We start from the raw sequence: 26132 nt of genomic DNA on the forward strand, positions 1-26132 counted from the left end.
ATAAAGAGGTGCCACCTATGAATAATACAGGACAAAGAGGCTCCACCTATGAATAGTACAGGACAAATAGGCTCCACCTATGAATAGTACAGGACAAAGAGGCTCCACCTATGAATAATAGAGGACAAAGAGGCTCCACCTGTGAATAATACAGGACAAAGAGGCTCCACCTATAAATAATACAGGACAAAGAGGTGCCACCTATGAATAATACAGGACAAAGAGGCTCCACCTATGAATAGTACAGGACAAATAGGCTCCACCTATGAATAGTACAGGACAAAGAGGCTCCACCTATGAATTATACAGGACAAAGAGGCTTCATCTATGAATAATACAGGGCAAAGAGGCTCCACCTATGAATAATACAGGGCAAAGAGGCTACACCTATGAATAATACAGGACAAAGAGGCTCCACCTATGAATAACACAGGGCAAAGAGGCTACACCTATAAATAATACAGGACAAAGAGGTGCCACCTATGAATAATACAGGACAAAGAGGTTACACCTATGAATAATACAGGACAAAGAGGCTACACCTATGAATAATACAGGACAAAGAGGCGCCACCTGTTGTGAATTCCACTCTTGGGCTCCCTCTGGTGGTTGTAAGTGGCACTTTTGTAAGTTCTGCTCTTGGGCTCCCTCCGGTGGTTTTGAGTGGAACTGCTGCTCCTTGGATTTAGCAGTCGCAGCTGCTTCCACTGATCGTCTTTCTGTCTCGGCTATTTATCCTGGCTCTATCCTTCAGCCTGGGCCAGTTGTCAATGGTTCCTGGTTGGATTCACATCTCTGCTTGGATTTCCCGGATATTCTGACCAGTTCAGCAAAGATAAGTCCTTGCTTGTTATTTTGCTGTCCACATATTGTGGACTTTATCGTTCAGCTCTTTCTATGTTTTTTCTTGTCCAGCTTGTCAATATGGATTTATTCAGTTAAGCTGGAAGCTCTGGGAAGCAGATTTACCCTCCACACCTTTAGTCAGGTGTGGAGATTTTTGTAAACTCTGTGGTGGATTTTTCTAGTTTTTTTATACTGACCGCACAGTATTCTGTCCTGTTCTATCTATATAGCTAGACTGGCCTCCTTTGCTACATTCTGATTTAATTCTGCATATGTCATTTCCCTCTCCACTCACAGTCAATATTTGTGGGGGGCTGCCTTTCCTTTGGGGATTTTCTCTGAGGCAAGATAGCTTTCCTGTTTCCATCTTAAGGGGTAGTTAGTTGTTATGATCCCAGTGGCTTAGGATCACAAATCTAACCAGCTAAGTCAGAGATAATAGGACAAGCTCTGGGGACGTGGTAACTGGACTGACCGCGAAACCTGATCCTAACCAAACACACTAAAGGTAGCCGTGGAACGTTTCCTGAAATCCTAGACGTCTCTTCACGGCCTGAGAAACTGACTACCCCTAGAGATAAAGTAAGACCTCACTTGCCTCAGAGAAATAACCCCAAAGATATAGAACAGCCCCCCACAAATAATAACGGTGAGTTAAGAGGAAAAGACAAACGCAGAGATGAAACAGGTTAAGCAAATGAGGCCCGCTAACACTAGATAGCAGAAAATAGCAAGGGATCTGTGCGGTCAGTAAAAAACCCTATACAAAAATATCCACGCAGAGAATGCGAGAACCCCCACACCAACTAACGATGTGGGGGGAGCAACTAAGCACCCCAGAGCTACCAGCAAGCAGAGAAATCACATATTAGCAAGCTGGACAAAACTCATAATATTCTAGGAAACATATTGAACATAGATGAGCAAGAATAAGCAAACAGAACTTAGCTTCTCATGGAGAGACTGATAACGGATGTAGACAGGAGCAATCAGAATAGCACTGAATACAACGACAGCAGGCATAGACTGAGAGTCCAAGTGAGCTTAAATAGAAAACCAGCCCACAGATAACGAGACAGCTGATGCCAGTCACAAACCTGCAGAAAGACAGCACTCACACAGTACCACTTGTGACCACAAGAGGGAGCCCAGAAATAGAGTTCACAACAGTACCCCCCCCCCTTGAGGAGGGGTCACCGAACCCTCATCAAGACCCCCAGGGCGATCAGGATGAGCCGCATGGAAGGCACGAACCAAATCGGCCGCATGAACATCAGAGGCGACAACCCAGGAATTATCCTCCTGACCATAGCCCTTCCACTTAACTAAATACTGAAGCCTCCGTCTGGAAATATGAGAATCCAAGATCTTCTCCATCACGTACTCCAATTCGCCCTCAACCAGCACCGGAGCAGGAGGCTCAACAGAAGGAACCACAGGCACCACATACCTCCGCAACAAAGACCTATGGAACACATTATGAATGGCAAATGATGCTGGGAGGTCCAAACGAAAAGACACCGGGTTAAGGATTTCCAAAATCTTATAAGGACCGATGAAGCGAGGCTTGAATTTAGGAGAGGAAACCTTCATAGGAACATACCGAGAAGACAGCCATACCAAATCCCCAACACGAAGTCGGGGACCAACACTGCGACGGCGGTTGGCAAAGCGCTGAGCCTTCTCCTGTGACAACTTCAAATTGTCCACCACATGGTTCCAAATCTGCTGCAACCTATCCACCACAGAATCCACCCCCGGACAGTCAGAAGGCTCAACCTGACCCGAGGAAAAACGAGGATGAAAACCAGAATTGCAGAAAAAAGGCGAAACCAAAGTAGCAGAACTAGCCCGATTATTAAGGGCAAACTCGGCCAATGGCAAAAAAGTCACCCAATCATCCTGATCAGCAGAAACAAAACATCTCAAATAAGTTTCCAACATCTGATTAGTTTGCTCGGTTTGGCCATTCGTCTGAGGATGGAAGGCCGACGAAAAAGACAAATCAATGCCCATCTTAGCACAAAAAATCCGCCAAAATCTGGACACAAACTGGGATCCTCTGTCAGACACAATATTTTCAGGGATGCCGTGCAAGCGAACCACATTCTGAAAAAATAAAGGAACCAAATCGGAGGAGGAAGGCAACTTAGGCAAGGGCACCAAATGGACCATTTTGGAAAAACGATCACACACCACCCAGATGACAGACATTCTCTGAGATACTGGAAGATCTGAAATAAAATCCATGGAAATGTGCGTCCAAGGCCTCTTCGGGACAGGCAAAGGCAAAAGCAAACCGCTGGCACGAGAACAGCAAGGCTTAGCCCGAGCACAAATCCCACAGGACTGCACAAAGGAACGCACATCCCGCGACAAGGAAGGCCACCAGAAGGACCTAGCCACCAAATCTCTGGTACCAAAAATCCCAGGATGACCTGCCAACACCGAAGAATGAACCTCGGAAATAACTCTGCTGGTCCATCTATCTGGGACAAACAGTCTCTCTGGTGGGCAACGGTCAGGTCTCTCAGCCTGAAATTTCTGCAGCACTCGTCGCAAATCTGGGGAAATGGCAGACAAAATCACTCCCTCTTTGAGGATACCAGCCGGCTCCGAAACTCCCGGAGAGTCAGGCACAAAACTCCTAGAAAGGGCATCAGCCTTCACGTTCTTCGAACCAGGCAGGTACGAGACCACGAAATCGAAACGGGAGAAAAACAACGACCAACGAGCCTGTCTAGGATTCATGCGCTTGGCAGACTCGAGATAAATCAGATTTTTGTGATCAGTCAAGACCACCACACGATGTTTAGCTCCTTCGAGCCAATGTCGCCACTCCTCAAATGCCCACTTCATAGCCAACAATTCCCGATTACCAACATCATAATTCCGCTCGGCAGGCGAAAACTTTCTTGAAAAGAAGGCACAAGGCTTCATCACAGAGCCATCAGAGCTTCTCTGCGACAAAACAGCCCCTGCTCCAATCTCAGAAGCATCCACCTCGACCTGGAAAGGAAGAGAGATATCAGGCTGACATAATACTGGAGCTGAAGAAAACCGGCGCTTCAGCTCCCGAAAGGCTTCCACTGCCGCAGGAGACCAATTAGTCACATCAGAACCTTTCTTGGTCAAATCCGTCAAGGGCTTAACCACGCCAGAAAAATTAGCGATGAAGCGACGGTAAAAATTAGCAAAACCCAAGAACTTCTGAAGACTCTTAACAGATGTAGGCTGAGTCCAGTCATGAATAGCCTGGACCTTGACTGGGTCCATCTCAATAGTAGAAAGAGAAAAAATTAAACCCAAAAAGGAAACCTTCTGTACTCCGAAGAGACATTTTGAGCCCTTCACAAATAAGGCATTAGCACGCAGGACCTGAAATACCATCCTGACCTGCTTCACATGGGACTCCCAGTCGTCAGAAAAGACCAAAATGTCATCCAGATACACAATCATAAATTTATCCAGATATTCTCGGAAGATGTCATGCATGAAGGACTGGAACACAGAAGGAGCATTAGAGAGTCCAAAAGGCATCACCAAGTACTCAAAATGTCCCTCGGGCGTATTAAATGCTGTTTTCCATTCATCCCCCTGCTTAATACGCACAAGGTTATACGCACCACGAAGATCTATCTTGGTGAACCAACTGGACCCCTTAATCCGAGCAAACAGATCAGATAATAATGGCAAAGGATACTGAAATTTGACCGTGATTTTATTTAGAAGACGATATTCTATACAAGGTCTCAGAGAACCATCCTTCTTAGCCACAAAAAAGAATCCTGCACTAAGAGGGGAGGAGGACGGGCGAATATGTCCCTTCTCTAAAGACTCCTTTATATAACTCCGCATTGCGGCATGTTCTGGTACAGACAAATTAAAAAGTCGTCCCTTAGGGAACTTACTACCAGGAATCAAATTTATAGCACAATCACAATCCCTGTGAGGAGGCAGGGCACCGGATCTGGGCTCATCAAATACATCCTGGTAGCCCGACAAAAACTCAGGGACCTCAGAAGGAGTGGAAGAAGCAATTGACACCAAAGGAGCATCGCCATGAATCCCCTGGCAACCCCAACTTGAAACAGACATAGCTTTCCAATCCAGAACTAGATTATGGGCCTGCAGCCATGGCAGACCCAAAACGACAACATCATGCAGATTATGCAGCACAAGAAAGCGAATCACCTCCTGATGTACAGGAGTCATGCACATGGTCACTTGAGTCCAATACTGAGGCTTATTCTCAGCCAATGGTGTAGCATCAATACCCCTCAGTGGAATAGGGAATTCCAAAGGCTCCAGGACAAAACCACAGCGCCTGGGAAACGACAAATCCATCAGGTTCAGGGCAGCACCTGAATCCACAAAAGCCATAACCGAGTAGGATGACAAAGAACAAATTAAAGTAACAGACAAAATGAATTTAGGCTGTATAGTACCAACGGTGACAGATTTAGCGATCTTTTTTTACGCGCTTAGAGCATGCTGAGATAACATGAGTTGAATCACCACAGTAAAAGCACAACCCATTTTGACGTCTATGATTTTGCCGCTCAATTCTGGTCAGAATTCGGTCACATTGCATAGACTCAGGTCTCTGTTCAGAAAACACCGCCAGATGGTGCGCAGATTTGCGCTCCCGCAAACGCCGATCAATCTGAATGGCCAAAGCCATTGAGTCATTCAGACTTGCAGGCGTGGGGAACCCCACCATAACATTCTTAATGGCTTCAGAAAGACCTTCTCTGAAATTTGCAGCCAGGGCACACTCATTCCATTGAGTAAGCACCGACCATTTCCGAAATTTTTGACAATACACCTCAGCTTCATCCTGGCCCTGAGAGAGAGCCAGCAAGGCCTTTTCTGCCTGGTTCTCAAGATTAGGTTCCTCATAAAGCAATCCAAGCGCCAGAAAAAACGCATCCACATTCAGCAATGCAGGATCTCCCGGCGCCAGGGAGAAGGCCCAATCTTGAGGGTCGCCACGTAACAGGGAGATAACAATTCTAACTTGCTGAGCGGAATCACCAGAGGAACGAGGTCTCAAAGAAAGAAATAATTTACAATTATTCTTAAAATTCAGAAACCGAGATCTATCTCCAGAAAAAAACTCAGGAATAGGTACTTTTGGCTCAGACATAGGACTGTGAACAACAAAATCCTGAATGCTTTGCACCCTTGCAGCAAGATGATCCACACTAGAAGTCAGACTCTGAATATCCATGTCTGCAGCTGAACTCAAAGCCACCCAGAGATTAAGGGGATGAGAGAAGCTGGACAGACTGCCGCAAAGGGAGAGGGGAAAAAAAAAAAAAAATTGTACTCAGGACTTCTCTTATCCCACTTCTGCGATGCATTAAACACTTTTCAGGCCTGCTGTACTGTTATGATCCCAGTGGCTTAGGATCACAAATCTAACCAGCTAAGTCAGAGATAATAGGACAACTCTGGGGACATGGTAACTGGACTGACCGCGAAACCTGATCCTAACCAAACACACTAAAGGTAGCCGTGGAACGTTTCCTGAAATCCTAGACGTCTCTTCACGGCCTGAGAAACTGACTACCCCTAGAGATAAAGTAAGACCTCACTTGCCTCAGAGAAATAACCCCAAAGATATAGAACAGTCCCCCACAAATAATAACGGTGAGTTAAGAGGAAAAGACAAACGCAGAGATGAAACAGGTTAAGCAAATGAGGCCCGCTAACACTAGATAGCAGAAAATAGCAAGGGATCTGTGCGGTCAGTAAAAAACCCTATACAAAAATATCCACGCAGAGAATGCGAGAACCCCCACACCAACTAACGATGTGGGGGGAGCAACTAAGCACCCCAGAGCTACCAGCAAGCAGAGAAATCACATATTAGCAAGCTGGACAAAACTCATAATATTCTAGGAAACATATTGAACATAGATGAGCAAGAATAAGCAAACAGAACTTAGCTTCTCATGGAGAGACTGATAACGGATGTAGACAGGAGCAATCAGAATAGCACTGAATACAACGACAGCAGGCATAGACTGAGAGTCCAAGTGAGTTTAAATAGAAAACCAGCCCACAGATAACGAGACAGCTGATGCCAGTCACAAACCTGCAGAAAGACAGCACTCACACAGTACCACTTGTGACCACAAGAGGGAGTCCAGAAACAGAGTTCACAACAGTTAGTCCTCCGGCTGTGACGAGGTGTCTAGGGAGTGACAGGAACATCCCACGGCTACTTCTAGTGTTGTGATAAGCTCAGGAACTGCGGTTAGTACAGGTACCACCTCCTCCAGAGCTCGTCCCATGTTGCTCCTAAACCACCAGTTCATAACAGCCACCTATGAATAATACATGACAAAGAGGCTCCATTTATGAATACTACAGGACAAAGAGTCTCCGTCCAATGAATAATACAGGACAAAGAGGCTCCATCTATGAATAATACAGGACAAAGAGTCTCCGTCCAATGAATAATACAGGATAAAGAGGTGCCACCTATTAATAATACAGGACAAAGAGGCTCCACCTATAAATAATACAGGACAAAGAGGCTCCATCTATGAAAAATACAGGACAAAGAGGCTCCACCTATGAATAATACAGGACAAAGAGGCTCCACCTATGAATAATAGAGGACAAAGAGGCTCCACCTATGAATAATACAGGACAAAGAGGCTCCACCTATAAATAATACAGGACAAAGAGGTGCCACCTATGAATAATACAGGACAAAGAGGCTCCACCTATGAATAATGCAGGACAAAGAGGCTCCACCTATGAATAATACAGGGCAAAGAGGCTCCACCTATGAATAACACAGGACAAAGAGGTTCCACCTATGAATAATACAGGACAAAGAGGCTCCATCTATAAATAATACAGGACAAAGAGGCTCCACCTATGAATAACACAGGACAAAGAGGTTCCACCTATAAATAATACAGGACAAAGAGGTGCCACCTATGAATAATACAGGATAAAGAGGCTCCACCTATGAATAATACAGGATAAAGAGGCTCCACCTATGAATAACACAGGACAAAGAGGTGCCACCTATGAATAATACAGGATAAAGAGGCTCCACCTATGAATAATACAGGATAAAGAGGCTCCACCTATGAATAATACAGGACAAAGAGGTTACACCTATAAATAATACAGGACAAAGAGGCTCCACCTATGAATAATACAGGACAAAGAGTTTACACCTATAAATAATACAGGACAAAGAGGCTCCACCTATAAATAATACAGGACAAAGAGGATACACCTATGAATAATACAGGACAAAGAGGCTCCACCTATGAATAATACAGGACAAAGAGGTTTCATCTTTGAATAATACAGCACAAAGAGGCTCCACCTATGAATAATACAGGACAAAGAGGCTCCACCTATAAATAATACAGGACAAAGAGGCCTAACCTATGAATAATACAGGACAAAGAGGCGCAAACTGTGAATAATACAGGACAAAGAGGCTCCACCTATAAATAATACAGGACAAAGAGGCTCCACCTATGAATAATACAGGACAAAGAGGCTCCACCTATGAATAATACAGGACAAAGAGGCTCCACCTATGAATAATACAGGACAAAAAGGCTACACCTATGAATAATACAGGACAAAGAGGCTCAGCCTATGAATAGTACAGGACAAATAGGCTCCACCTATGAATAGTACAGGACAAGGAAGCTCCAACTATGAATAATACAGGACAAAGAGGCTCCAACTATGAATAGTACATGACAAAGAGGCTCCACCTATGAATAATGCAGGACAAAGAGACTTCATCTTTGAATAATACAGCACAAAGAGGCTCCACCTATGAATAATACAGGATAAAGAGGCTCCACCTATGAATAATACAGGGCAAAGAGGCTCCACCTATGAATAATACAGAACAAAGAGGTGCCACCTATGAATAATACAGGACAAAGAGGCTCCAACTATGAATAGTACAGGACAAAGAGGTTCCACCTATGAATAGTACAGAACAAAGAGGCTCCAACTATGAATAGTACAGGACAAAGAGGCTCCACCTATGAATAATACAGGACAAAGAGGCTCCACCTATGAATAATACAGGACAAAGAGGCTCCACCTATGAATAATACAGGGCAAATAGGCTCCACCTATGAATAATACAGGACAAAGAGGCTCCACCTATGAATAATACAGGACAAAGAGGTTACACCTATGAATAATACAGGACAAAGAGGTTACACCTATGAATAATACAGGACAAAGAGGCTCCACCTATGAATAATACAGGACAAAGAGGCTCCACCTATGAATAGTACAGGACAAAGAGGCTCCACCTATGAATAATACAGGGCAAAGAGGCTCCAGCTATGAAGACTACAGAATGAGAAGGTTCCAGCGAGGCTACTACTATGAATAGTACAGAAAAGGGAGGATCCACCAATGAACAGTACAGAATAAGGAGGCTTCAACTATGAAGAGTGTGCACGCTCCACTCCCAAGTGCCAGCGGCAGAGCCGGGTTTTAACCTATGAGACTCGGCCGTATTTCATGCAAGTGAGAAGGAGCCCTTATGTGGAGTACAGGATGCAAAGGCTTCACCGATGAAGAGAACAAGATAGCTAACTCCTCCTGTGAAGAGTAGGAGATAGGAAGGCTCCACCAATGAAGAGTACTGCATATGGATACTTCATCTATGAAAACTAAAAATGTTTGGCTCCACCTCTGAAGAGTGCGAGATAGAGAAAATCAATCTATGGACTATATTTTGAAGACTTGTGCTTAAATCACGCTAGCAATCTTTGACATTGCATTAATAAATGTTATTATATTACATTTGGCCCATAAGACAACACTATTATTGCGAGAACGGCACTAGGCATTAATTTTCACCTGCATTGGAGAAATCCTTTAAGAAGCCTTAGATTGCATATAATTCTATAATATTTACCCTTCTTTTAATAGCTTTCAAAAATTAGAAAACTTACTGTATGAGCAGCCATACACCTCGATCCTCATTCCAATACTACCACTAGGATTCCACTCCAAGGGAATAAATCGTAGAAATCTGGCTTTAATGGAATGCTGGAACTTGTGAGTGACCACACTATCGGCATTAGTATTTCCTGGAAACTCCTGTTGATACAATGTAACAATTAAAAACCAAGTTATGACTTTATAAATAGATAACGTCTGCAGCATAAGAAGGCTAGAAAGTAGTTGGAGATTAAACTATTCTCCTGATCATTGATCTGATTTCGAGAACAAATTAGAAAATGAGAGAATGAAAGGAATTTACAGAATTTAAATTGCCAACACGCTTCAGCCGGTTAATTTAGAATGACCTTTAAAAACTCCATTCTGATGTGTTCAGAATCTATTCAGGCAGGAAAGTGTGCAATAATTGTAGAGAAATTCCTGTCACACATGATAGTTATTTCAGTAACATAATAAACGTTTCTGGGTTAAGTGGTGAGAAAAGTGTACACAGCTGATAGCACAAAAAAGCCTTCAATTCTAAATGTCCTTCACATTACGCCACAAAATGCTGAAAAAACTGCAAACTGTTTATCCTGTATGAGGTTATAACTACTATAATAGCAATGCTTTCTACGTACAAAAATGTAATTAATATGGACAAGAATATAACATATAATACCGACTCTTATATTGCTTCTATTTGCAGGAATATAACTAATATAATACTGCCCCTTATGAACTACTATCACACTGCCCCTACGTACAAGAATATAACTACTATAATACTGCCCTTATGTACAAGAATATGATTACTATAGTACTGCCCCTATGTACAAGAATATAACTACTATAATACTGCTCCTATATACAAGAATATAACTACTATAATACTGCTCCTATGTACAAGAATATAACTACTATAATACTGCCCCTATGTACAGGAATATAACTACTATAATACTGCCCCTATGTACAAGAATATAACTGCTATAATACTGCTCCTATGTACAAGAATATAACTACTATAATACTGCCCCTATGTACAAGAATATAACTACTATAATACTGCCCCCTAGGTACAAGACTATAACTACTATAATACTGCCCCTATGTACAGGAATATAACTACTATAATACTGCCCCTATGTACAAGAATATAACTACTATAATACTGCCCCCTATGTACAAGAATATAACTACTATAATACTGCTCCTATGTACAAGAATATAACTACTATAATACTGCTCCTATGTACAAGTATATAACTACATAATACTGCCCTTATGTACAAGAATATAACTACTATAATACTGCCCTATGAACAAGAATATAACTACTACAATACTGCCCCTTATGTACAAGAATATAGCTAATGTAATACTGCTCCTATATACAAGAATATAACTACTATAATACTGCTCCTATATACAAGAATATAACTACTATAATACTGCCCCCTATGCACAAGAATATAACTACTATAATACTGCCCCCTATGCGCAAGAATATAACTACTATAATACTGCTCCTATATACAAGAATATAACTACTATAATATTGCTCCTATATACAAGAATATAACTACTATAATACTGCCCCTTATGTACAAGAATATAGCTAATGTAATACTGCTCCTATATACAGGAATATAACTACTATAATACTGCCCCCTATGCACAAGAATATAACTACTATAATACTGCCCCCTATGCACAAGAATATAACTACTATAATACTGCCCCTATGTACAAGAATATAACTACTATAATACTGCTCCTATATACAAGAATATAACTACTATAATACTGCCCCTTATGTACAAGAATATAACTACTATAATACTGCCCCTATGTACAAGAATATAACTACTATAATACTGCCCCTTATGTACAAGAATATAGCTAACTAGCTATTGAACCCGTTCTACGCCCGGGTGGCGAGCATTTATATTGGTATATGGCCTCCATCCTGGTATGTGCTGCTCTCATCTTGCTCTCCCATCCTGTCATGTGCTGCTCCATCCTGCATCCCCATCCTGTCATGTGCTGCTCCATCCTGCATCCCCATCCTGTCATGTGCTCCCATCCTGCGCCCCCATCCTGTCATGTGCTGCTCCATCCTGCGCCCCCATCCTGTCATGTGCTGCTCCATCCTGCATCCTCATCCTGTCATGTGCTCCCATCCTGCGCCCCCATCCTGTCATGTGCTGCTCCATCCTGCATCCCCATCCTGTCATGTGCTCCCATCCTGCGCCCCAATCCTGTCATATGCTGCTCCATCCTACTCCCCCATCCTGTCATGTGTGCCCCCCATCCTGTCATGTGCTGCTCCCATCCTGCGCCCCATCCTGTCATGTGCTCCCATCCTGCACCCCCATCCTGTCATGTGCTGCTCCCATCGTGCGCAATCATTCTGTCATGTGCTGCTCGCATCCTGTGCCCCCATTCTGTCATGTGCTGCTCCCATCCTGCGCCCCCATTCTGTCATGTGCTGCTCCCATCCTGTGCCCCCATTCTGTTGTAATGTGCTGCACCCATTCTGCCTGTTCCTGTTTCCATTCTGCCATATGTTGCTCCCATCTTTCTCTCTCCGGCTCTACTGCCCGAGTGCGGCTGTGCTGAGTGCGGGCGGCTGTGCTGAGTGCGGGCGGCTGTGCTGAGTGTGGGCGGCTGTGCTTGGCGGTGGTGAGTGTGGGCGGCTGTGCGTGGCGGTGGTGAGTGCGGGCGGCTGTGCGTGGCTGTGGTGAGTGCGGGCAGCTGTGCGTGGCGGTGGTGAGTGCGGGCGGCTGTGCGTGGCGGTGGTGAGTGCGGGCGGCTGTGCTGAGTGTGGGCGGCTGTGCTCAGTGTGGGCGGCTGTGCTCAGTGTGGGCGGCTGTGCTCAGTGTGGGCGGCTGTGCTCAGTGTGGGCGGCTGTGCTCAGTGGGGGCGGCTGTGCTGAGTGCGGGCGGCTGTGCTGAGTGCGGGCGGCTGTGCTCAGTGTGGGCGGCTGTGCTCAGTGGGAGCGTCTGTGCTCAGTGGGAGCGTCTGTGCTCAGTGCGGGCGGCTGTGCTCAGTGCGGGCGGCTGTGCGTGGCTGTGCTCAGTGCAGGCGGCTGTGGGTGGCTGTGGTGAGTGCGGATGGCTGTGCGTGGCGGTGGTGAGTGCGGGCGGCTGTGCGTGGCGGTAGTGAGTGCGGGCGGCTGTGCGTGGCTGTGGTGAGTGCATGCGGCTGTGCTGAGTGCGGGCGGCTGTGCTGAGTGCGGGCGGCTGTGCGTGGCGGTGGTGAGTGCGGGCGGCTGTGCGTGGCGGTGGTGAGTGCGGGCGGCTGTGCGTGGCAGTGGTGAGTGCGGGCGGCTGTGCGTGGCTGTGGTGAGTGCGGGCGGCTGTGCGTGGCGGTGGTGAGTGCGGGCGGCTGTGCGTGGCGGTGGTGAGTGCGGGCAGCTGTGCGTGGCGGTGGTGAGTGCGGGCGGCTGTGCGTGGCGGTGGTGAGTGCGGGCGGCTGTGCGTGGCGGTGGTGAGTGCGGGCGGCTGTGCGTGGCGGTGGTGAGTGCAGGCGGCTGTGCGTGGCTGTGGTGAGTGCGAGCGGCTGTGCGTGGCAGTGGTGAGTGCGGGCGGCTGTGCGTGGCGGTGCTGAGAGTGCGGGCGGCTGTGCTGGGGGCCTGAGCAGGCGGGGACACCGGCGCGCTGTGGGGGTCAGGTGCCGGAGTCGCCGCTAGCTCAGGCCCCCGGCACTTGCTATATTTACCTGTCCCCCGTTCCACCGCTCCGTCTTCCGGGTCCTCTGGCTGTGACTGTTCAGTCAGAGGGCGGCGCGCATTAAGCGCGTCATCGCGCCCTCTGAACTGAACGTCACAGACATCCGCGCTTTCCGGCGCCATTTTCTTGAAGACACGCAGTGTGTCTTCAAGAAAATGGCGCCGGAAAGCGCGGACTGCGCAGGCGCCGATTCCGGGAGCAGGGGGACATTCATGGCCCGGAATTGCGTCGGTGGAACGGGACAGGTAAGTATTGCATACTCACCCTCCTGGCTCGTCCCTGCTTCTCCGTTGGAGATCGCGGTGTGCGTTCAGCGCTTACGCATACCGCGATCTCCTGGGAGGGTCACTCTGTGGGGTCCAGACTGCACCGGCGCTTGCGCTTGCGCAGTCTATAAAGGCTTCGGACAGAGTGATGCTCCCAGCGTTATATTATAGATGTAATACTGCTCCTATATACAAGAATATAACTACTATAATACTGCCCCCTATGCACAAGAATATAACTATTATAATACTGCTCCTATATACAAGAATATAACTACTATAATACTGCCCCTTATGTACAAGAATATAACTACTATAATACTGCTCCGACGTACAAGAATATAACTACTATAATACTGCTCCAATGTACAAGAATATAACTACTATAATACAGCCCCTATGTACAAGAATATAACTACTATAATACTGCTCCAATGCACAAGAATATAACTACTATAATACAGCCCCTATGTACAAGAATATAACTACTATAATACTGCTCCTATGTACAAGATTATAACTACTATAATACTGCTCCTATGTACAAGAATATAACTACTATAATACTGCCCCTATGTACAAGAATATAACTACTATAATACTGCTCCTATGTACAAGAATATAACTACTATAATACTGCCTCTATGCACAAGAATAAAACTACTATAATACTGCCATTTTACAAGAGTATAACTACTATAATACTGCTCCTATGTACAAGAATATAACTACTATAATACTGCCCCTATGTACAAGAATATAACTACTATTATACTCTGGAGAATAATCCCGGAGTAACTCAGGATCAGTAATGTATGTACACAGTGACTGCACCAGCAGAATAGTGAGTACAGCTCTGGAGAATAACACTGGATGTAACTCAGGATCAGTAATGTAATGTATGTACACAGTGACTGCACCAGCAGAATAGTGAGTACAGCTCTGGAGAATAACACTGGATGTAACTCAGGATCAGTAATGTAATGTATGTACACAGTGACTGCACCAGCAGAATAGTGAGTGCAGCTCTGGGGTATAATACAGGATATAACGCAGGATCAGTAATGTAATGTATGTACACAGTGACTGCACCAGCAGAATAGTGAGTGCAGCTCTGGGGTATAATACAGGATGTAACTCAGGATCAGTAATGTAATGTATGTACACAGTGACTGCACCAGCAGAATAGTGAGTGCAGCTCTGGAGTATAATACAGGATGTAACTCAGGATCAGTAATGTAATGTATGTACACAGTGACTGCACCAGCAGAATAGTGAGTGCAGCTCTGGGGTATAATACAGGAAGTAACTCAGGATCAGTAATGTAATGTATGTACACAGTGACTGCACCAGCAGAATAGTGAGTGCAGCTCTGGAGTAAAATACAGGATGTAACTCAGGATCAGTAATGTAATGTATGTACACAGTGACTGCACCAGCAGAATAGTGAGTGCAGCTCTGGAGTATAATACAGGAGGTAACTCAGGATCAGTAATGTAATGTATGTACACAGTGACTGCACCAGCAGAATAGTGAGTGCAGCCCTGGAATATAAGGCTATGTGCACACGTCAGGATTTCTCCTTTCACGTAAAAAAACGCATCATGTGCACAAAACATGCGGAATTCATTCTAAATGATGGGATGCATATTGTATGCTGTTTTTTTGCGGTTTTATAGCCTTTTTATCACAAAAAAAGGCGAACAAAACGCGATAAATCAGCAACGTGTGCACACAGCCTAATGCAGGATGTAACTCAGGATCAGTAATGTAATGTATGTACACAATGACTGCACCAGCAGAACAGTGAGTGCAGCTCTGGGGTATAATACAGGATGTAACTCAGGATCAGTAATGTAATGTATGTACACAGTGACTGCACCAGCAGAATAGTGAGTGCAGCTCTGGGGTATAATACAGGATGTAACTCAGGATCAGTAATGTAATGTATGTACACAGTGACTGCACCAGCAGAATAGTGAGTGCAGCTCTGGGGTATAATACAGGATGTAACTCAGGATCAGTAATGTAATGTATGTACACAGTGACTGCACCAGCAGAATAGTGAGTGCAGCTCTGGAGTAAAATACAGGATGTAACTCAGGATCAGTAATGTAATGTATGTACACAGTGACTGCACCAGCAGAATAGTGAGTGCAGCTCTGGAGTATAATACAGGAGGTAACTCAGGATCAGTAATGTAATGTATGTACACAGTGACTGCACCAGCAGAATAGTGAGTGCAGCTCTGGAGTATAATACAGGATGCAACTGAGGATCAGTACAGGATAAGTAGATTTATTCGAAATGCATAGTTGTGTTTAGTGTGAACAATGTGTTTAACAAAATACACACAAAACAAGTGATGACATGAGAAGCAGCAGTGATCACCTTGAACACACCGTGAAGGGTGTAATAAAGGACTGAATATTTGCTTTCAAACTGGTGAAGGCCACTGTATTTCTTATTTTTATCGGTCTTGGATGCACAGTGTTTTAGCATATAGTGTACTCACTTATTATGTATAGCACAGTCCCTTAGTATCTAGTGTACTCACTTATTATGTATAGCACAGTCCCTTAGTATCTAGTGTACTCACTTATTATGTATAGCACAGTCCCTTAGTATCTAGTGTACTCACTTATTATGTATAGCACAGTCCCTTAGTATCTAGTGTACTCACTTATTATGTATAGCACAGTCCCTTAGTATATAGTGTACTCACTTATTATGTATAGCACAGTCCCTTAGTATATAGTGTACTCACTTATTATGTATAGCACAGTCCCTTAGTATCTAGTGTAATCACTTATTATGTATAGCACAGTCCCTTAGTATATAGTGTACTCACTTATTATGTATAGCACAGTCCCTTAGTATATAGTGTACTCACTTATTATGTATAGCACAGTCCCTTAGTATCTAGTGTACTCACTTATTATGTATAGCACAGTCCCTTAGTATCTAGTGTACTCACTTATTATGTATAGCACAGTCCCTTAGTATCTAGTGTACTCACTTATTATGTATAGCACAGTCCCTTAGTATATAGTGTACTCACTTATTATGTATAGCACAGTCCCTTAGTATATAGTGTACTCACTTATTATGTATAGCACAGTCCCTTAGTAAAAGGAGGGGGGCCCAGACACATTTCTTGCTCGGGGCCCCAAGCTGTCAGTGTCCGCCCCTGCTCTCCTGGTAAATTGCTCCAAATCTCCTGCTCTTTTTTACATAGAGTCACACAATAAAATCCTGGCTGCCCACAGCCACCACTAGGGGGCACATAAAGAGAAGCTAAAATTTGCAGGAGGTAAAGGAAGCACAGAGCTTTCAAGCAGTAAGTAGTCAGAAGTGTCCTGGAGAATGCCTTTGGCCCATGTGAGGAGACCGCTCCTGTTAGTATTTGCAGGTCTTGTTACACATGTTGCGTTCTGCTTCCGATTCCCCCATACACCTTTGTACTCTGCTACAACCTAAGCCGAGTACAACCAGAGCTCCGGTGCCACGACAATCACTACAGATGAATAATAATGGTCCTTTCCATGTGATATTCCGTTAGATTAATGTAACTTTTCTTTATTTAATGTGTTATTTAGTGATTTTTTTCATTGGTTTCACCACATTAATCAGAGTCTATCGCTGCAATTAGAAGTCATCAGACAATAAAACATCCAATTTAACATTGCAGAAGCCACATCTACGAGAATTTCCATTTATTCATCGAGTCGTAAAACCGCAGAACGTCTCACGTAACAGATTAGAAGAGTCTAGACGTCTTTATGTGTTTATCTATCGCTGGACGTATCATTGACTCTTACATAGTAATGAGAATGTAGAAGAAATCATTATAGGAAAGGAAAAAGTTTCTAAAGTTGGAGAAAATGGAAGGACAGAGGGAACCCTTGTGGGGTGAAGCATTCATCTTTTCTACTGTCTGTAGGCCGCCTGCCAATATAGAAGGGTAGAAAGCGAAGAGTAAAGCCGCCATATACATCAGACCGCCGCCGGAAGAACAAGCTCTCGTCCAACAACCGTCTCCCCCAACTCCTCCATCCATGGGAACGCCCGGACCAATGCTCATGTCTTCTGCATTGTGAATAACGAGGTTCCAGGCGCTTCCTTCAGAGGATCCTTGTCCCAACTGGGAATAAGAGGGTTATATAGCCGTTGGGTTAAGGATCCTCTGGAGGAAGCGCCTGAAACCTCATCATTCACTACATCCACGTGGAGGGAAATTTTTTCTAGGAGAGGAAGATCATCCCCACGTTATTACAGACGGGCAGCATACCGGGGAAGGATCACCCTTGTCTGCACACTTTTCCCAGTGTTGTGCCTCCTTGTACAATCACACCAGGTGAGCAAGATTCCAGCTGCACGTTCCTCACCAAGTTACATCTACTCATTTATTATACTTCGATAGCGCTCTCCTCGCTTTCCCCCATCCTCTCCTTCCCAGGACTTCATTCATGTCTTCACTATGGGAGGGACGCTGACAGACTACTCAGTCTCCTCCAGACTCCCTTATCCTCCTCCTCCATACTCCTCCATCCTCCTCCTCCATACTCCTCTGTCCTCCTCCTCCAGACTCCTCCGTCTTCCTCCTCCATACTCTTTCTTCCTCTTCCTCCTCCATACTCCTCCATCCTCCTCTGTCCTCCTCCTCCAGACTCCTCGGTCTTCCTCCTCCAGACTCCTCCATCCTCCTCCTCCAGACTCCTCTGTCCTCCTCCATACTCCTTCGTCCTCCTCCTCCTCCTCCATACTCCTCCATCCTCCTCCACCAGACTCCTTTGTCTTCCTTCTCCATACTCCTTTGCCCTCCTCCTCCATACTCCTCTGTCCTCCTCCTCCATACTCCTCTGTCCTCCTCCATACTCCTTCGTCCTCCTCCATACTCCTCTGTCCTCCTCCTCCAGACTCCTCCATCTTCCTCCTCCATACTCCTTCTTCCTCCTCCTCCATACTCTTCTGTCCTCCTCCTCCAGACTCCTGTCTTCCTCCTCCATACTCCTCCGTCCTCCTTCTCCATACTCCTCCTCCATACTCCTCCGTCCTCCTCCTCCTCCATTCTCCTCCTCCAGACTCCTCTATCCTCCTCCAGACTCCTCTGTCATCCTCCTCCATAATCCTCTGTCCTCTTCCTCCAGACTCCTTAGACCTCCTCCGTCCTCCTCCAGACTCCTTCGTCCTCCTCCTCCATCCTCTTCCTCCATCCTCCTCATCCAGACTCCTCCATCCTCCTTCTCCAGACTCCTCTGTCCTCCTCCTTCCGACTCCTCTGTCCTCTTGCTCCAGACTCCTCTGTCCTCCTCCTCCAGACTTCTCTGTCCTCTTCCACCAGACTCCTTAGTCCTCCTCCGTCTTCCTCCTCCAGACTCCTTCGTCCTCCTCCTCCATACTCCTCCATCCTCCTCCTTCATCCTCCTCATCCAGAATCCTCCATCCTCCTTCTCCAGACTCCTCTGTCCTCCTCCTCCAGACTCCTCCAGATTCCTCCATCCTCCTCCGTCTTCCTCCTCCGTCATCCTCCTGCAGACTCCTTTGTCCTCTTATAAACCTACAAAACGGGCAAGGTAGTGGATCAATAAATAATGTCAGAACAATATACCGTTGTTCACAATGTCATTGTGCACAAAATCCATGCCAGAATGGGGGTTAATGATAAAGTATAACAAATTTTATTTAAAAAAATCTACATTCACATAAACAAAATATACAGTGGATGAATGATAGCAGCTAAAAAATAAGCAGTGTCCATAGCTGTTATCAAGGTGGTATAGGTACACTGGTAACAAACCTGATTATCCTGCTGCAACACCTGCAATGCACTGAGCTAACCCGTCATATATGGGACGATAATATATAGGGAGGACGTGCTCAGGAAATAACTGGGCTAAATCGCCTACCGATAGTCCACTAGTGCTTCTGATAGTAGCTGACAGAAAGCAGGACTGCGATCCAAAGTAATAAATCATCAATCTCTGCTAATCATGGCTCATACCTTGGGAAATCTTAGCAGGAGTGCAGGCGTGCTGTCAGGATAAAGGCCTCGACGCGCGTTTCACCGCCTTGGCTTCCTCCAGAATCCTTTGTCCTCTTCCAGACTTCTGTCTTCATCCAGACTCCTTTGTTCTCCTCCAGACTTCACTGCCCTTCTTCAGGCTCCCATGTACCCGCTTTTAGACTCTTCTACTCTCTTCTCCAGACTCCTATGTACTCTTCCTCCACACTCCTCCGTCCTCCTCCGTCCTCCTCCAGACTCCTCCATCCTTTTCCTCCAAACTCCTTTGTCCTCTTCCTCCAGACTCCTCTCTTCTCTTCCTCCACACTGCTCTGTCTTTTTTCAGTCGTGTCCTCCTCAAGACTCATCTGTCCTTCTCTTGCAGACTGCTGTGTCCTCCTCCTCCAGACTCCTTGGTCCTTCTCCATGCTCTTAGGCCATCTCTTTCAGACTCTTGTGCGCTTTTCTCCAGACTCCTTTGTCCTTGTCCTGTCTCCTCTGTCATCCTCCAGACTCCAGTGTTCTTCTCCTCCATACTTCACTGTCCTTCTCCAGGATCCCATGCCCGCTCGTTCAGATCCCTTTTCTCCATTCTCCATCTTCCTCCAGTCTTGTGTCCCCATTCAGATTCCTTTCTCCTTTTCCAGACTGCTCTGCCCACACCTCCAGACCTCACTGTTCTCCTCCAGACTCCCCTACCGTCTCTTCCAAACCCCTTATCTTGACTAATCTTGACCGCCCGATCCTCCATACCCCTCTGTCTTCTCTTCCAGACTTCTCTGTCCCTCCTCCAGACCCCTTAGTCCCTTTTTTACTCCTCTGTCCCCAGCACTTTTTCCAATTCAAAGGTTCAGCACAACTTCAAGGATCCATCATGGCGCAAAGATAAGATTCAGGGGCTTACTATCAGGATAGGAGGATACCGGCAGGTTGGAGGAAAGTCACGGGGCTCTGGTCCGGTGGTCACGGAGTAGAGACGAGGGTCTTGTGAATTCTTTTGTTCATTCTTCCTTTAGCTCATTCTTATATGAATTGAAATTTTAGGAAATGTTCACATCTTTTCAGACAATCAGAAACAACGAGCTTCAGGAAACGCGTCTTCTTTGTGTCGTTTTTGGAAATGTTTTTTTTTCCCAGAACAGTTTTTTGCAGACTTTTTATTGGACAGTTCACTGTTTGAAACAAATTCCTTAGAAGAAGTGAAATGTATTTTTATTTTCCACAATGTGTTTTTCATTACCTCTCCAGGAAAAAAAACCTCTGCATATGAATAGCAAAATGGGTTTCCTATAAAAGTGAACAGGATGAGATTTCCAAGCATTTTATAATTACAAAAACTCCTGGAAAAAAACTGAGTAAACTCAGCCTTCCAGGTCTCATGCACATTTTCATATCTGAAAAACCATTTCATATTTTATTTGAGCTGCAAAAACATTTGTAGTTTGCAAAAGTCTACAAACCCTTCAGCCAATGCATCATCAATCATGCGATGCATCATCTCATCTCAATGAGAATAACTGTGTAACTCCATATCAGCATGGGTTTATGAGAAATCGCTCCTGTCACCAATCTAATCAGTTTTTATGAAGAGGTAAGCTATAGGCTGGACCACGGTGAGTCATTGGACGTGGTATATCTCGATTTTTCCAAAGCGTTTGATACCGTGCCGCACAAGAGGTTGGTACACAAAATGAGAATGCTTGGTCTGGGGGAAAATGTGTGTAAATGGGTTAGTAACTGGCTTAGTGATAGAAAGCAGAGGGTGGTTATAAATGGTTTATTCTCTAACTGGGTCACTGTGACCAGTGGGGTACCACAGGGGTCGGTATTGGGACCTGTTCTCTTCAACATATTCATTAATGATCTGGTAGAAGGTTTACACAGTAAAATATTGATATTTGCAGATGATACAAAACTATGTAAAGCAGTTAATACAAGAGAAGATAGTATTCTGCTACAGATGGATCTGGATAAGTTGGAAACTTGGGCTGAAAGGTGGCAGATGAGGTTTAACAATGATAAATGTAAGGTTATACACATGGGAAGAAGGAATCAATATCACCATTACACACTGAACGGGAAACCACTGGGTAAATCTGACAGGGAGAAGGACTTGGGGATCCTAGTTAATGATAAACTTACCTGGAGCAGCCAGTGCCAGGCAGCAGCTGCCAAGGCAAACAGGATCATGGGGTGCATTAAAAGAGGTCTGGATACACATGATGAGAGCATTATACTGCCTCTGTACAAATCCCTAGTTAGACCGCACATGGAGCACTGTGTCCAGTTTTGGGCACCGGTGCTCAGGAAGGATATAATGGAACTAGAGAGAGTACAAAGGAGGGCAACAAAATTAATAAAGGGGATGGGAGAACTACAATACCCAGATAGAGTAGCGAAATTAGGATTATTTAGTCTAGAAAAAAGATGACTGAGGGGCGATCTAATAACCATGTATAAGTATATAAGGGGACAATACAAATATCTCGCTGAGGATCTGTTTATACCAAGGAAGGTGACGGGCACAAGGGGGCATTCTTTGCGTCTGGAGGAGAGAAGGTTTTTCCACCAACATAGAAGAGGATTCTTTACTGTTAGGGCAGTGAGAATCTGGAATTCCTTGCCTGAGGAGGTGGTGATGGCGAACTCAGTCGAGGGGTTCAAGAGAGGCCTGGATGTCTTCCTGGAGCAGAACAATATTGTATCATACAATTATTAGGATCTTTAGAAGGACGTAGATCTGGGGATTTATTATGATGGAATATAGGAATATAGGCTGAACTGGATGGACAAATGTCTTTTTTCGGCCTTACTAACTATGTTACTATGTAATTTGTGGAATGTAAGAATGAATTCTTTTGTATTTTTGGAGTAATGACCCCCCATATTCTCAGGACGTTGAATCGATAGGCTATGCAATGATAAAATCTATTTGCATTTATACAAATAAGTCACGGAGTTAACATTCCTCTATTTATGCAAATTAAAATAATTAATTCAGGGCAATTGCTGTGAAAAGGCATCAATTTTCTGTGCTGTGACAGCCCCATGCTGCTTAATGGATATTAATGGAATTTACTGTGATTGCAGTTTAGTCTAGAATCAGAATCCTGAACTTACCGCAATATTAGTAATCTAACAGCCTCATCAAAGGTGCAAGGAGCATTATTAAAGTTTGGCTTAATCTTTTATTTTTCATTTTATAACCCATCATTGTGATAGACCACTTTATGTTAGAGCATTAATGTGATCCTCTAATGGACCAGTGTAATGGAATCGACTTCCCAAAGCTTGTGTGGAAAGAAAGTGCCTCCTATCACATCTACGGCACATTTTTTTTTTATCTACAAAGCTCAGAATCCCCTGCTGAGCCATAGAAAAACAATAATATTCTAGTTGCCTAAAGCTGCCACTAGAGGGAGCTATAGAACTCACGGTGTACTGATGCATAAAAGAAGCCAATGAGTGCACAGTATGCAGCAAGCTCCTAAGCTCCCTCTACTGGTGGCTGCCGGAAGTCAGAATGTGCTCATGTTATTCTCTTTGTAGGGAATTTGGAGCTTTGTGTAAAACAAGCTATAACTGATATATAGATCAATGAATTAAAAAATTAAAAAAATGGAGATAAAATCTGAAGATTCACTAGAACATATAAAACATTGCATCAGAATTGAGGAAAAGCTGCAATGATTTTCAATTATCATTGATCGTGTCAGATTTTTTTTTTTACATGTGGTTGATATTCTTCAGACTAGTCACCTTTGCTGCTATACTGGGATCTATTATTCCACCATGAAGCCCCTTTCTCTCCCGATTTGGCTCGGTGCTAAGTTGGGTGCACATATTTTAACATCTCACCGTATGAAACGTGAAGGAGCTGAGATAAATGTGCGGCACAAGATTTTCGGTTGCACACAAATGAGCTCCATAATAATAATAATAAAAAAGCTTCTTAAGACACATAAGGAGCAAAGTAGAGAAGAATCTGGAGGTAAAGGATAGTGACCTGCAAACAGTGCAAGACACAGGAGCCGGATACATTGTTATCAGAGGAGAGGATTCCTGTATGACACCAATTATGGAGGAGCAACATGATTTCAATAAAAGGTGATAAGCAAAACAAGTCAAAGAAAGTAACAAAGCTGAAAAAAAAACTAGAAAAATACAACATATTACATAATGCAAAACAGAGAACAAAAACGTCACAGAACAAAGAAGTCAATGAATGTAACATCCTATTAGATGTATAAAAATGTCACATATTGGGGGATTCATGATAAGATCGAGTACAAGGTGTAAAACCCCCGCAAATATCACAAGTCAGACTTACTGCACAGACAGCACTAAATATGGAACAAATAGTGACACAAATACAGAACGTTCATCTGTTACAATAAAACATCAACAAATGGATTCACAACAAACTGAAATTGATATCAATTGATCTAAAAGGTTTTCCAGAATCTGATTTTTCTGGGGGGAATTTGGAAAAGCCCAAATCCTTGAAAATGGCGACCAGCCGGCTACTACTTTGCATCACTCTTTGTAGGTCTATGAAGCGTATAAAATAATAAAAGCTTATACTCTGCTGTCCTGCGGTGGCAACTAACTGTCGAGAGCTCCACTTCCTCCCTCTAGTCACTCTTTGCTCTTCGGACCCTCTTTTCTGGGGTCCTGAGAAGCCTAAAGAATGTGTATTCATGGGCAAACTCAACTCAGATGAATACTTAACATCTCTAATCATAGTCACAGTAGTTACATTGTTTCATCGGTTGAAAACAGACTTAAGTCCTTCAAGTTCAACCTTTCTCACCAATAAAAAACCTACAAGAGAAAAAGTGAGCAAAAACCCTGCTGTAACCAAGTAAATAAAAAGCAAAAAAGTGCATTTAAATAACACAGAGTTTTTAGTAACACTTTTTTTGATAAAAAAAATAGCACAAAAGCCGTCCCACCGCGTCAAGGTAACTCTGATCAGGACAGTCCTGTTGTCTGCCCTCATTCACACTGAGGTCGACATTGATGCATGGTAAGGTTTTAATATTAGACAGTGTAGGACTGTCCCGATCAGAGTTACCTCGACGCAGTGGGACGGCTTTGGTGCTATTTTTTTATTTAAAATTTTTTACTAAAAACTCTGTTATTTAAATGCACTTTTTTGCTTTTTATTTACTTGGTTACAGCAGGGTTTTTGCTCACTTTTTCTCTTGTAGGTTTTATATGTTTTGTGGCCAATGTGAAAATGCGTTTATACTGTTCATGTGTACCAACTCAAGTCAAGCTCAATTTTTGTGTTCTTTTTCTTTCTTCACCAATAGTCTATAAAGTGACATCAAATACTGTGACGTGATCCGCCGGATTTATCATGAACCGCTATGACAGTAAATCTGCCCCATTATATCAGCACCAGGCATTATTGACCTGTGTTATGCAGGTTACAGCAATATTTGCTATTTTCTCCATGTTTATTACAAAGTCTTCAAAGACTTGTGTGTAGAAATTACGGTATATTCTCCTGGTGTCCTTTGATCAGAGCTTTGAAGACAGATGTGAGCGTTTGTGAATATTTGTGCGCAGCCCTAGAATCGTGTGTAAAGGCCGCACTGATTGAGAGTCGGGATGATGGGCCCGGATCCTGCGGTACTGCATCTGTCACTTACATTACCACAGGAGATGCATACAGAGCAGACAGCTCTCGAGGAGCTTCTGATGAAGCCGGGTACAAGGTGCTTCCAGCTCGCTCAGCAGCTTCCAAATATTCCGAAAATCTTCTAATCCCTCTAATTCAATGCAAAGCATGCGGGAGACAAAATATTTATGCACAGAAGCTGCTGGAAGTGAGAAGAATGTCAGCGATGGAAACATTTGTTGCAATCTATTGATTGTGATTAATCTTTTCAAGGGACGAGTGTTTTACCAAGAATTGCAATTAAATGCTGGATACAAAAACTTCTCTGGATTCTGAAGACGAGGAGCCAAGCTCTTCTCCTGATTGTTATCTTTCTTCCTGGGAAATTGTGGGGAAACAGTATCTGTAATTATAATCAGGCTGGATGGGAGCCACGTTGGCTCAGTGGTTAGCAGCGGATTTTATTCTGTACAAATATGGAGACAGCACTGAATCTCTTCTGGGATCTGTAATGTTACGTGAAATGATGGTGGGTTGTGGAGAGGTGGGAAATAGCTGTCCAGGGAATCATGGATTGTTTTAGACATTTACTTTGTAATGTGGTTGTTGAGTGACTGGAGGCTTCAGAGGAGGCTTTGTCAAAAAGATTTTTTTTAAAGAAACTGTAAAATTGGTCAGAGCCGCCATTG

General features: G+C 44.2%; 1 protein-coding gene across 1 annotated transcript in view; it reads right to left on the reverse strand.

The window, feature by feature from the left end:
* CNTNAP5 (contactin associated protein family member 5) overlaps positions 1-26132 on the reverse strand; it is a 251802-nt gene that overhangs the window by 148984 nt on the left and 76686 nt on the right. The window contains exon 4 of the mRNA XM_077273262.1: positions 9819-9966. Within this exon, the coding sequence (XP_077129377.1) occupies positions 9819-9966 (148 nt within the window). The remainder of the gene's footprint in view (positions 1-9818; positions 9967-26132) is intronic.

The sequence above is a fragment of the Ranitomeya variabilis genome, chromosome 7 (genome assembly GCF_051348905.1).
Source record: "Ranitomeya variabilis isolate aRanVar5 chromosome 7, aRanVar5.hap1, whole genome shotgun sequence".
NCBI lineage: Eukaryota > Metazoa > Chordata > Amphibia > Anura > Dendrobatidae > Ranitomeya > Ranitomeya variabilis.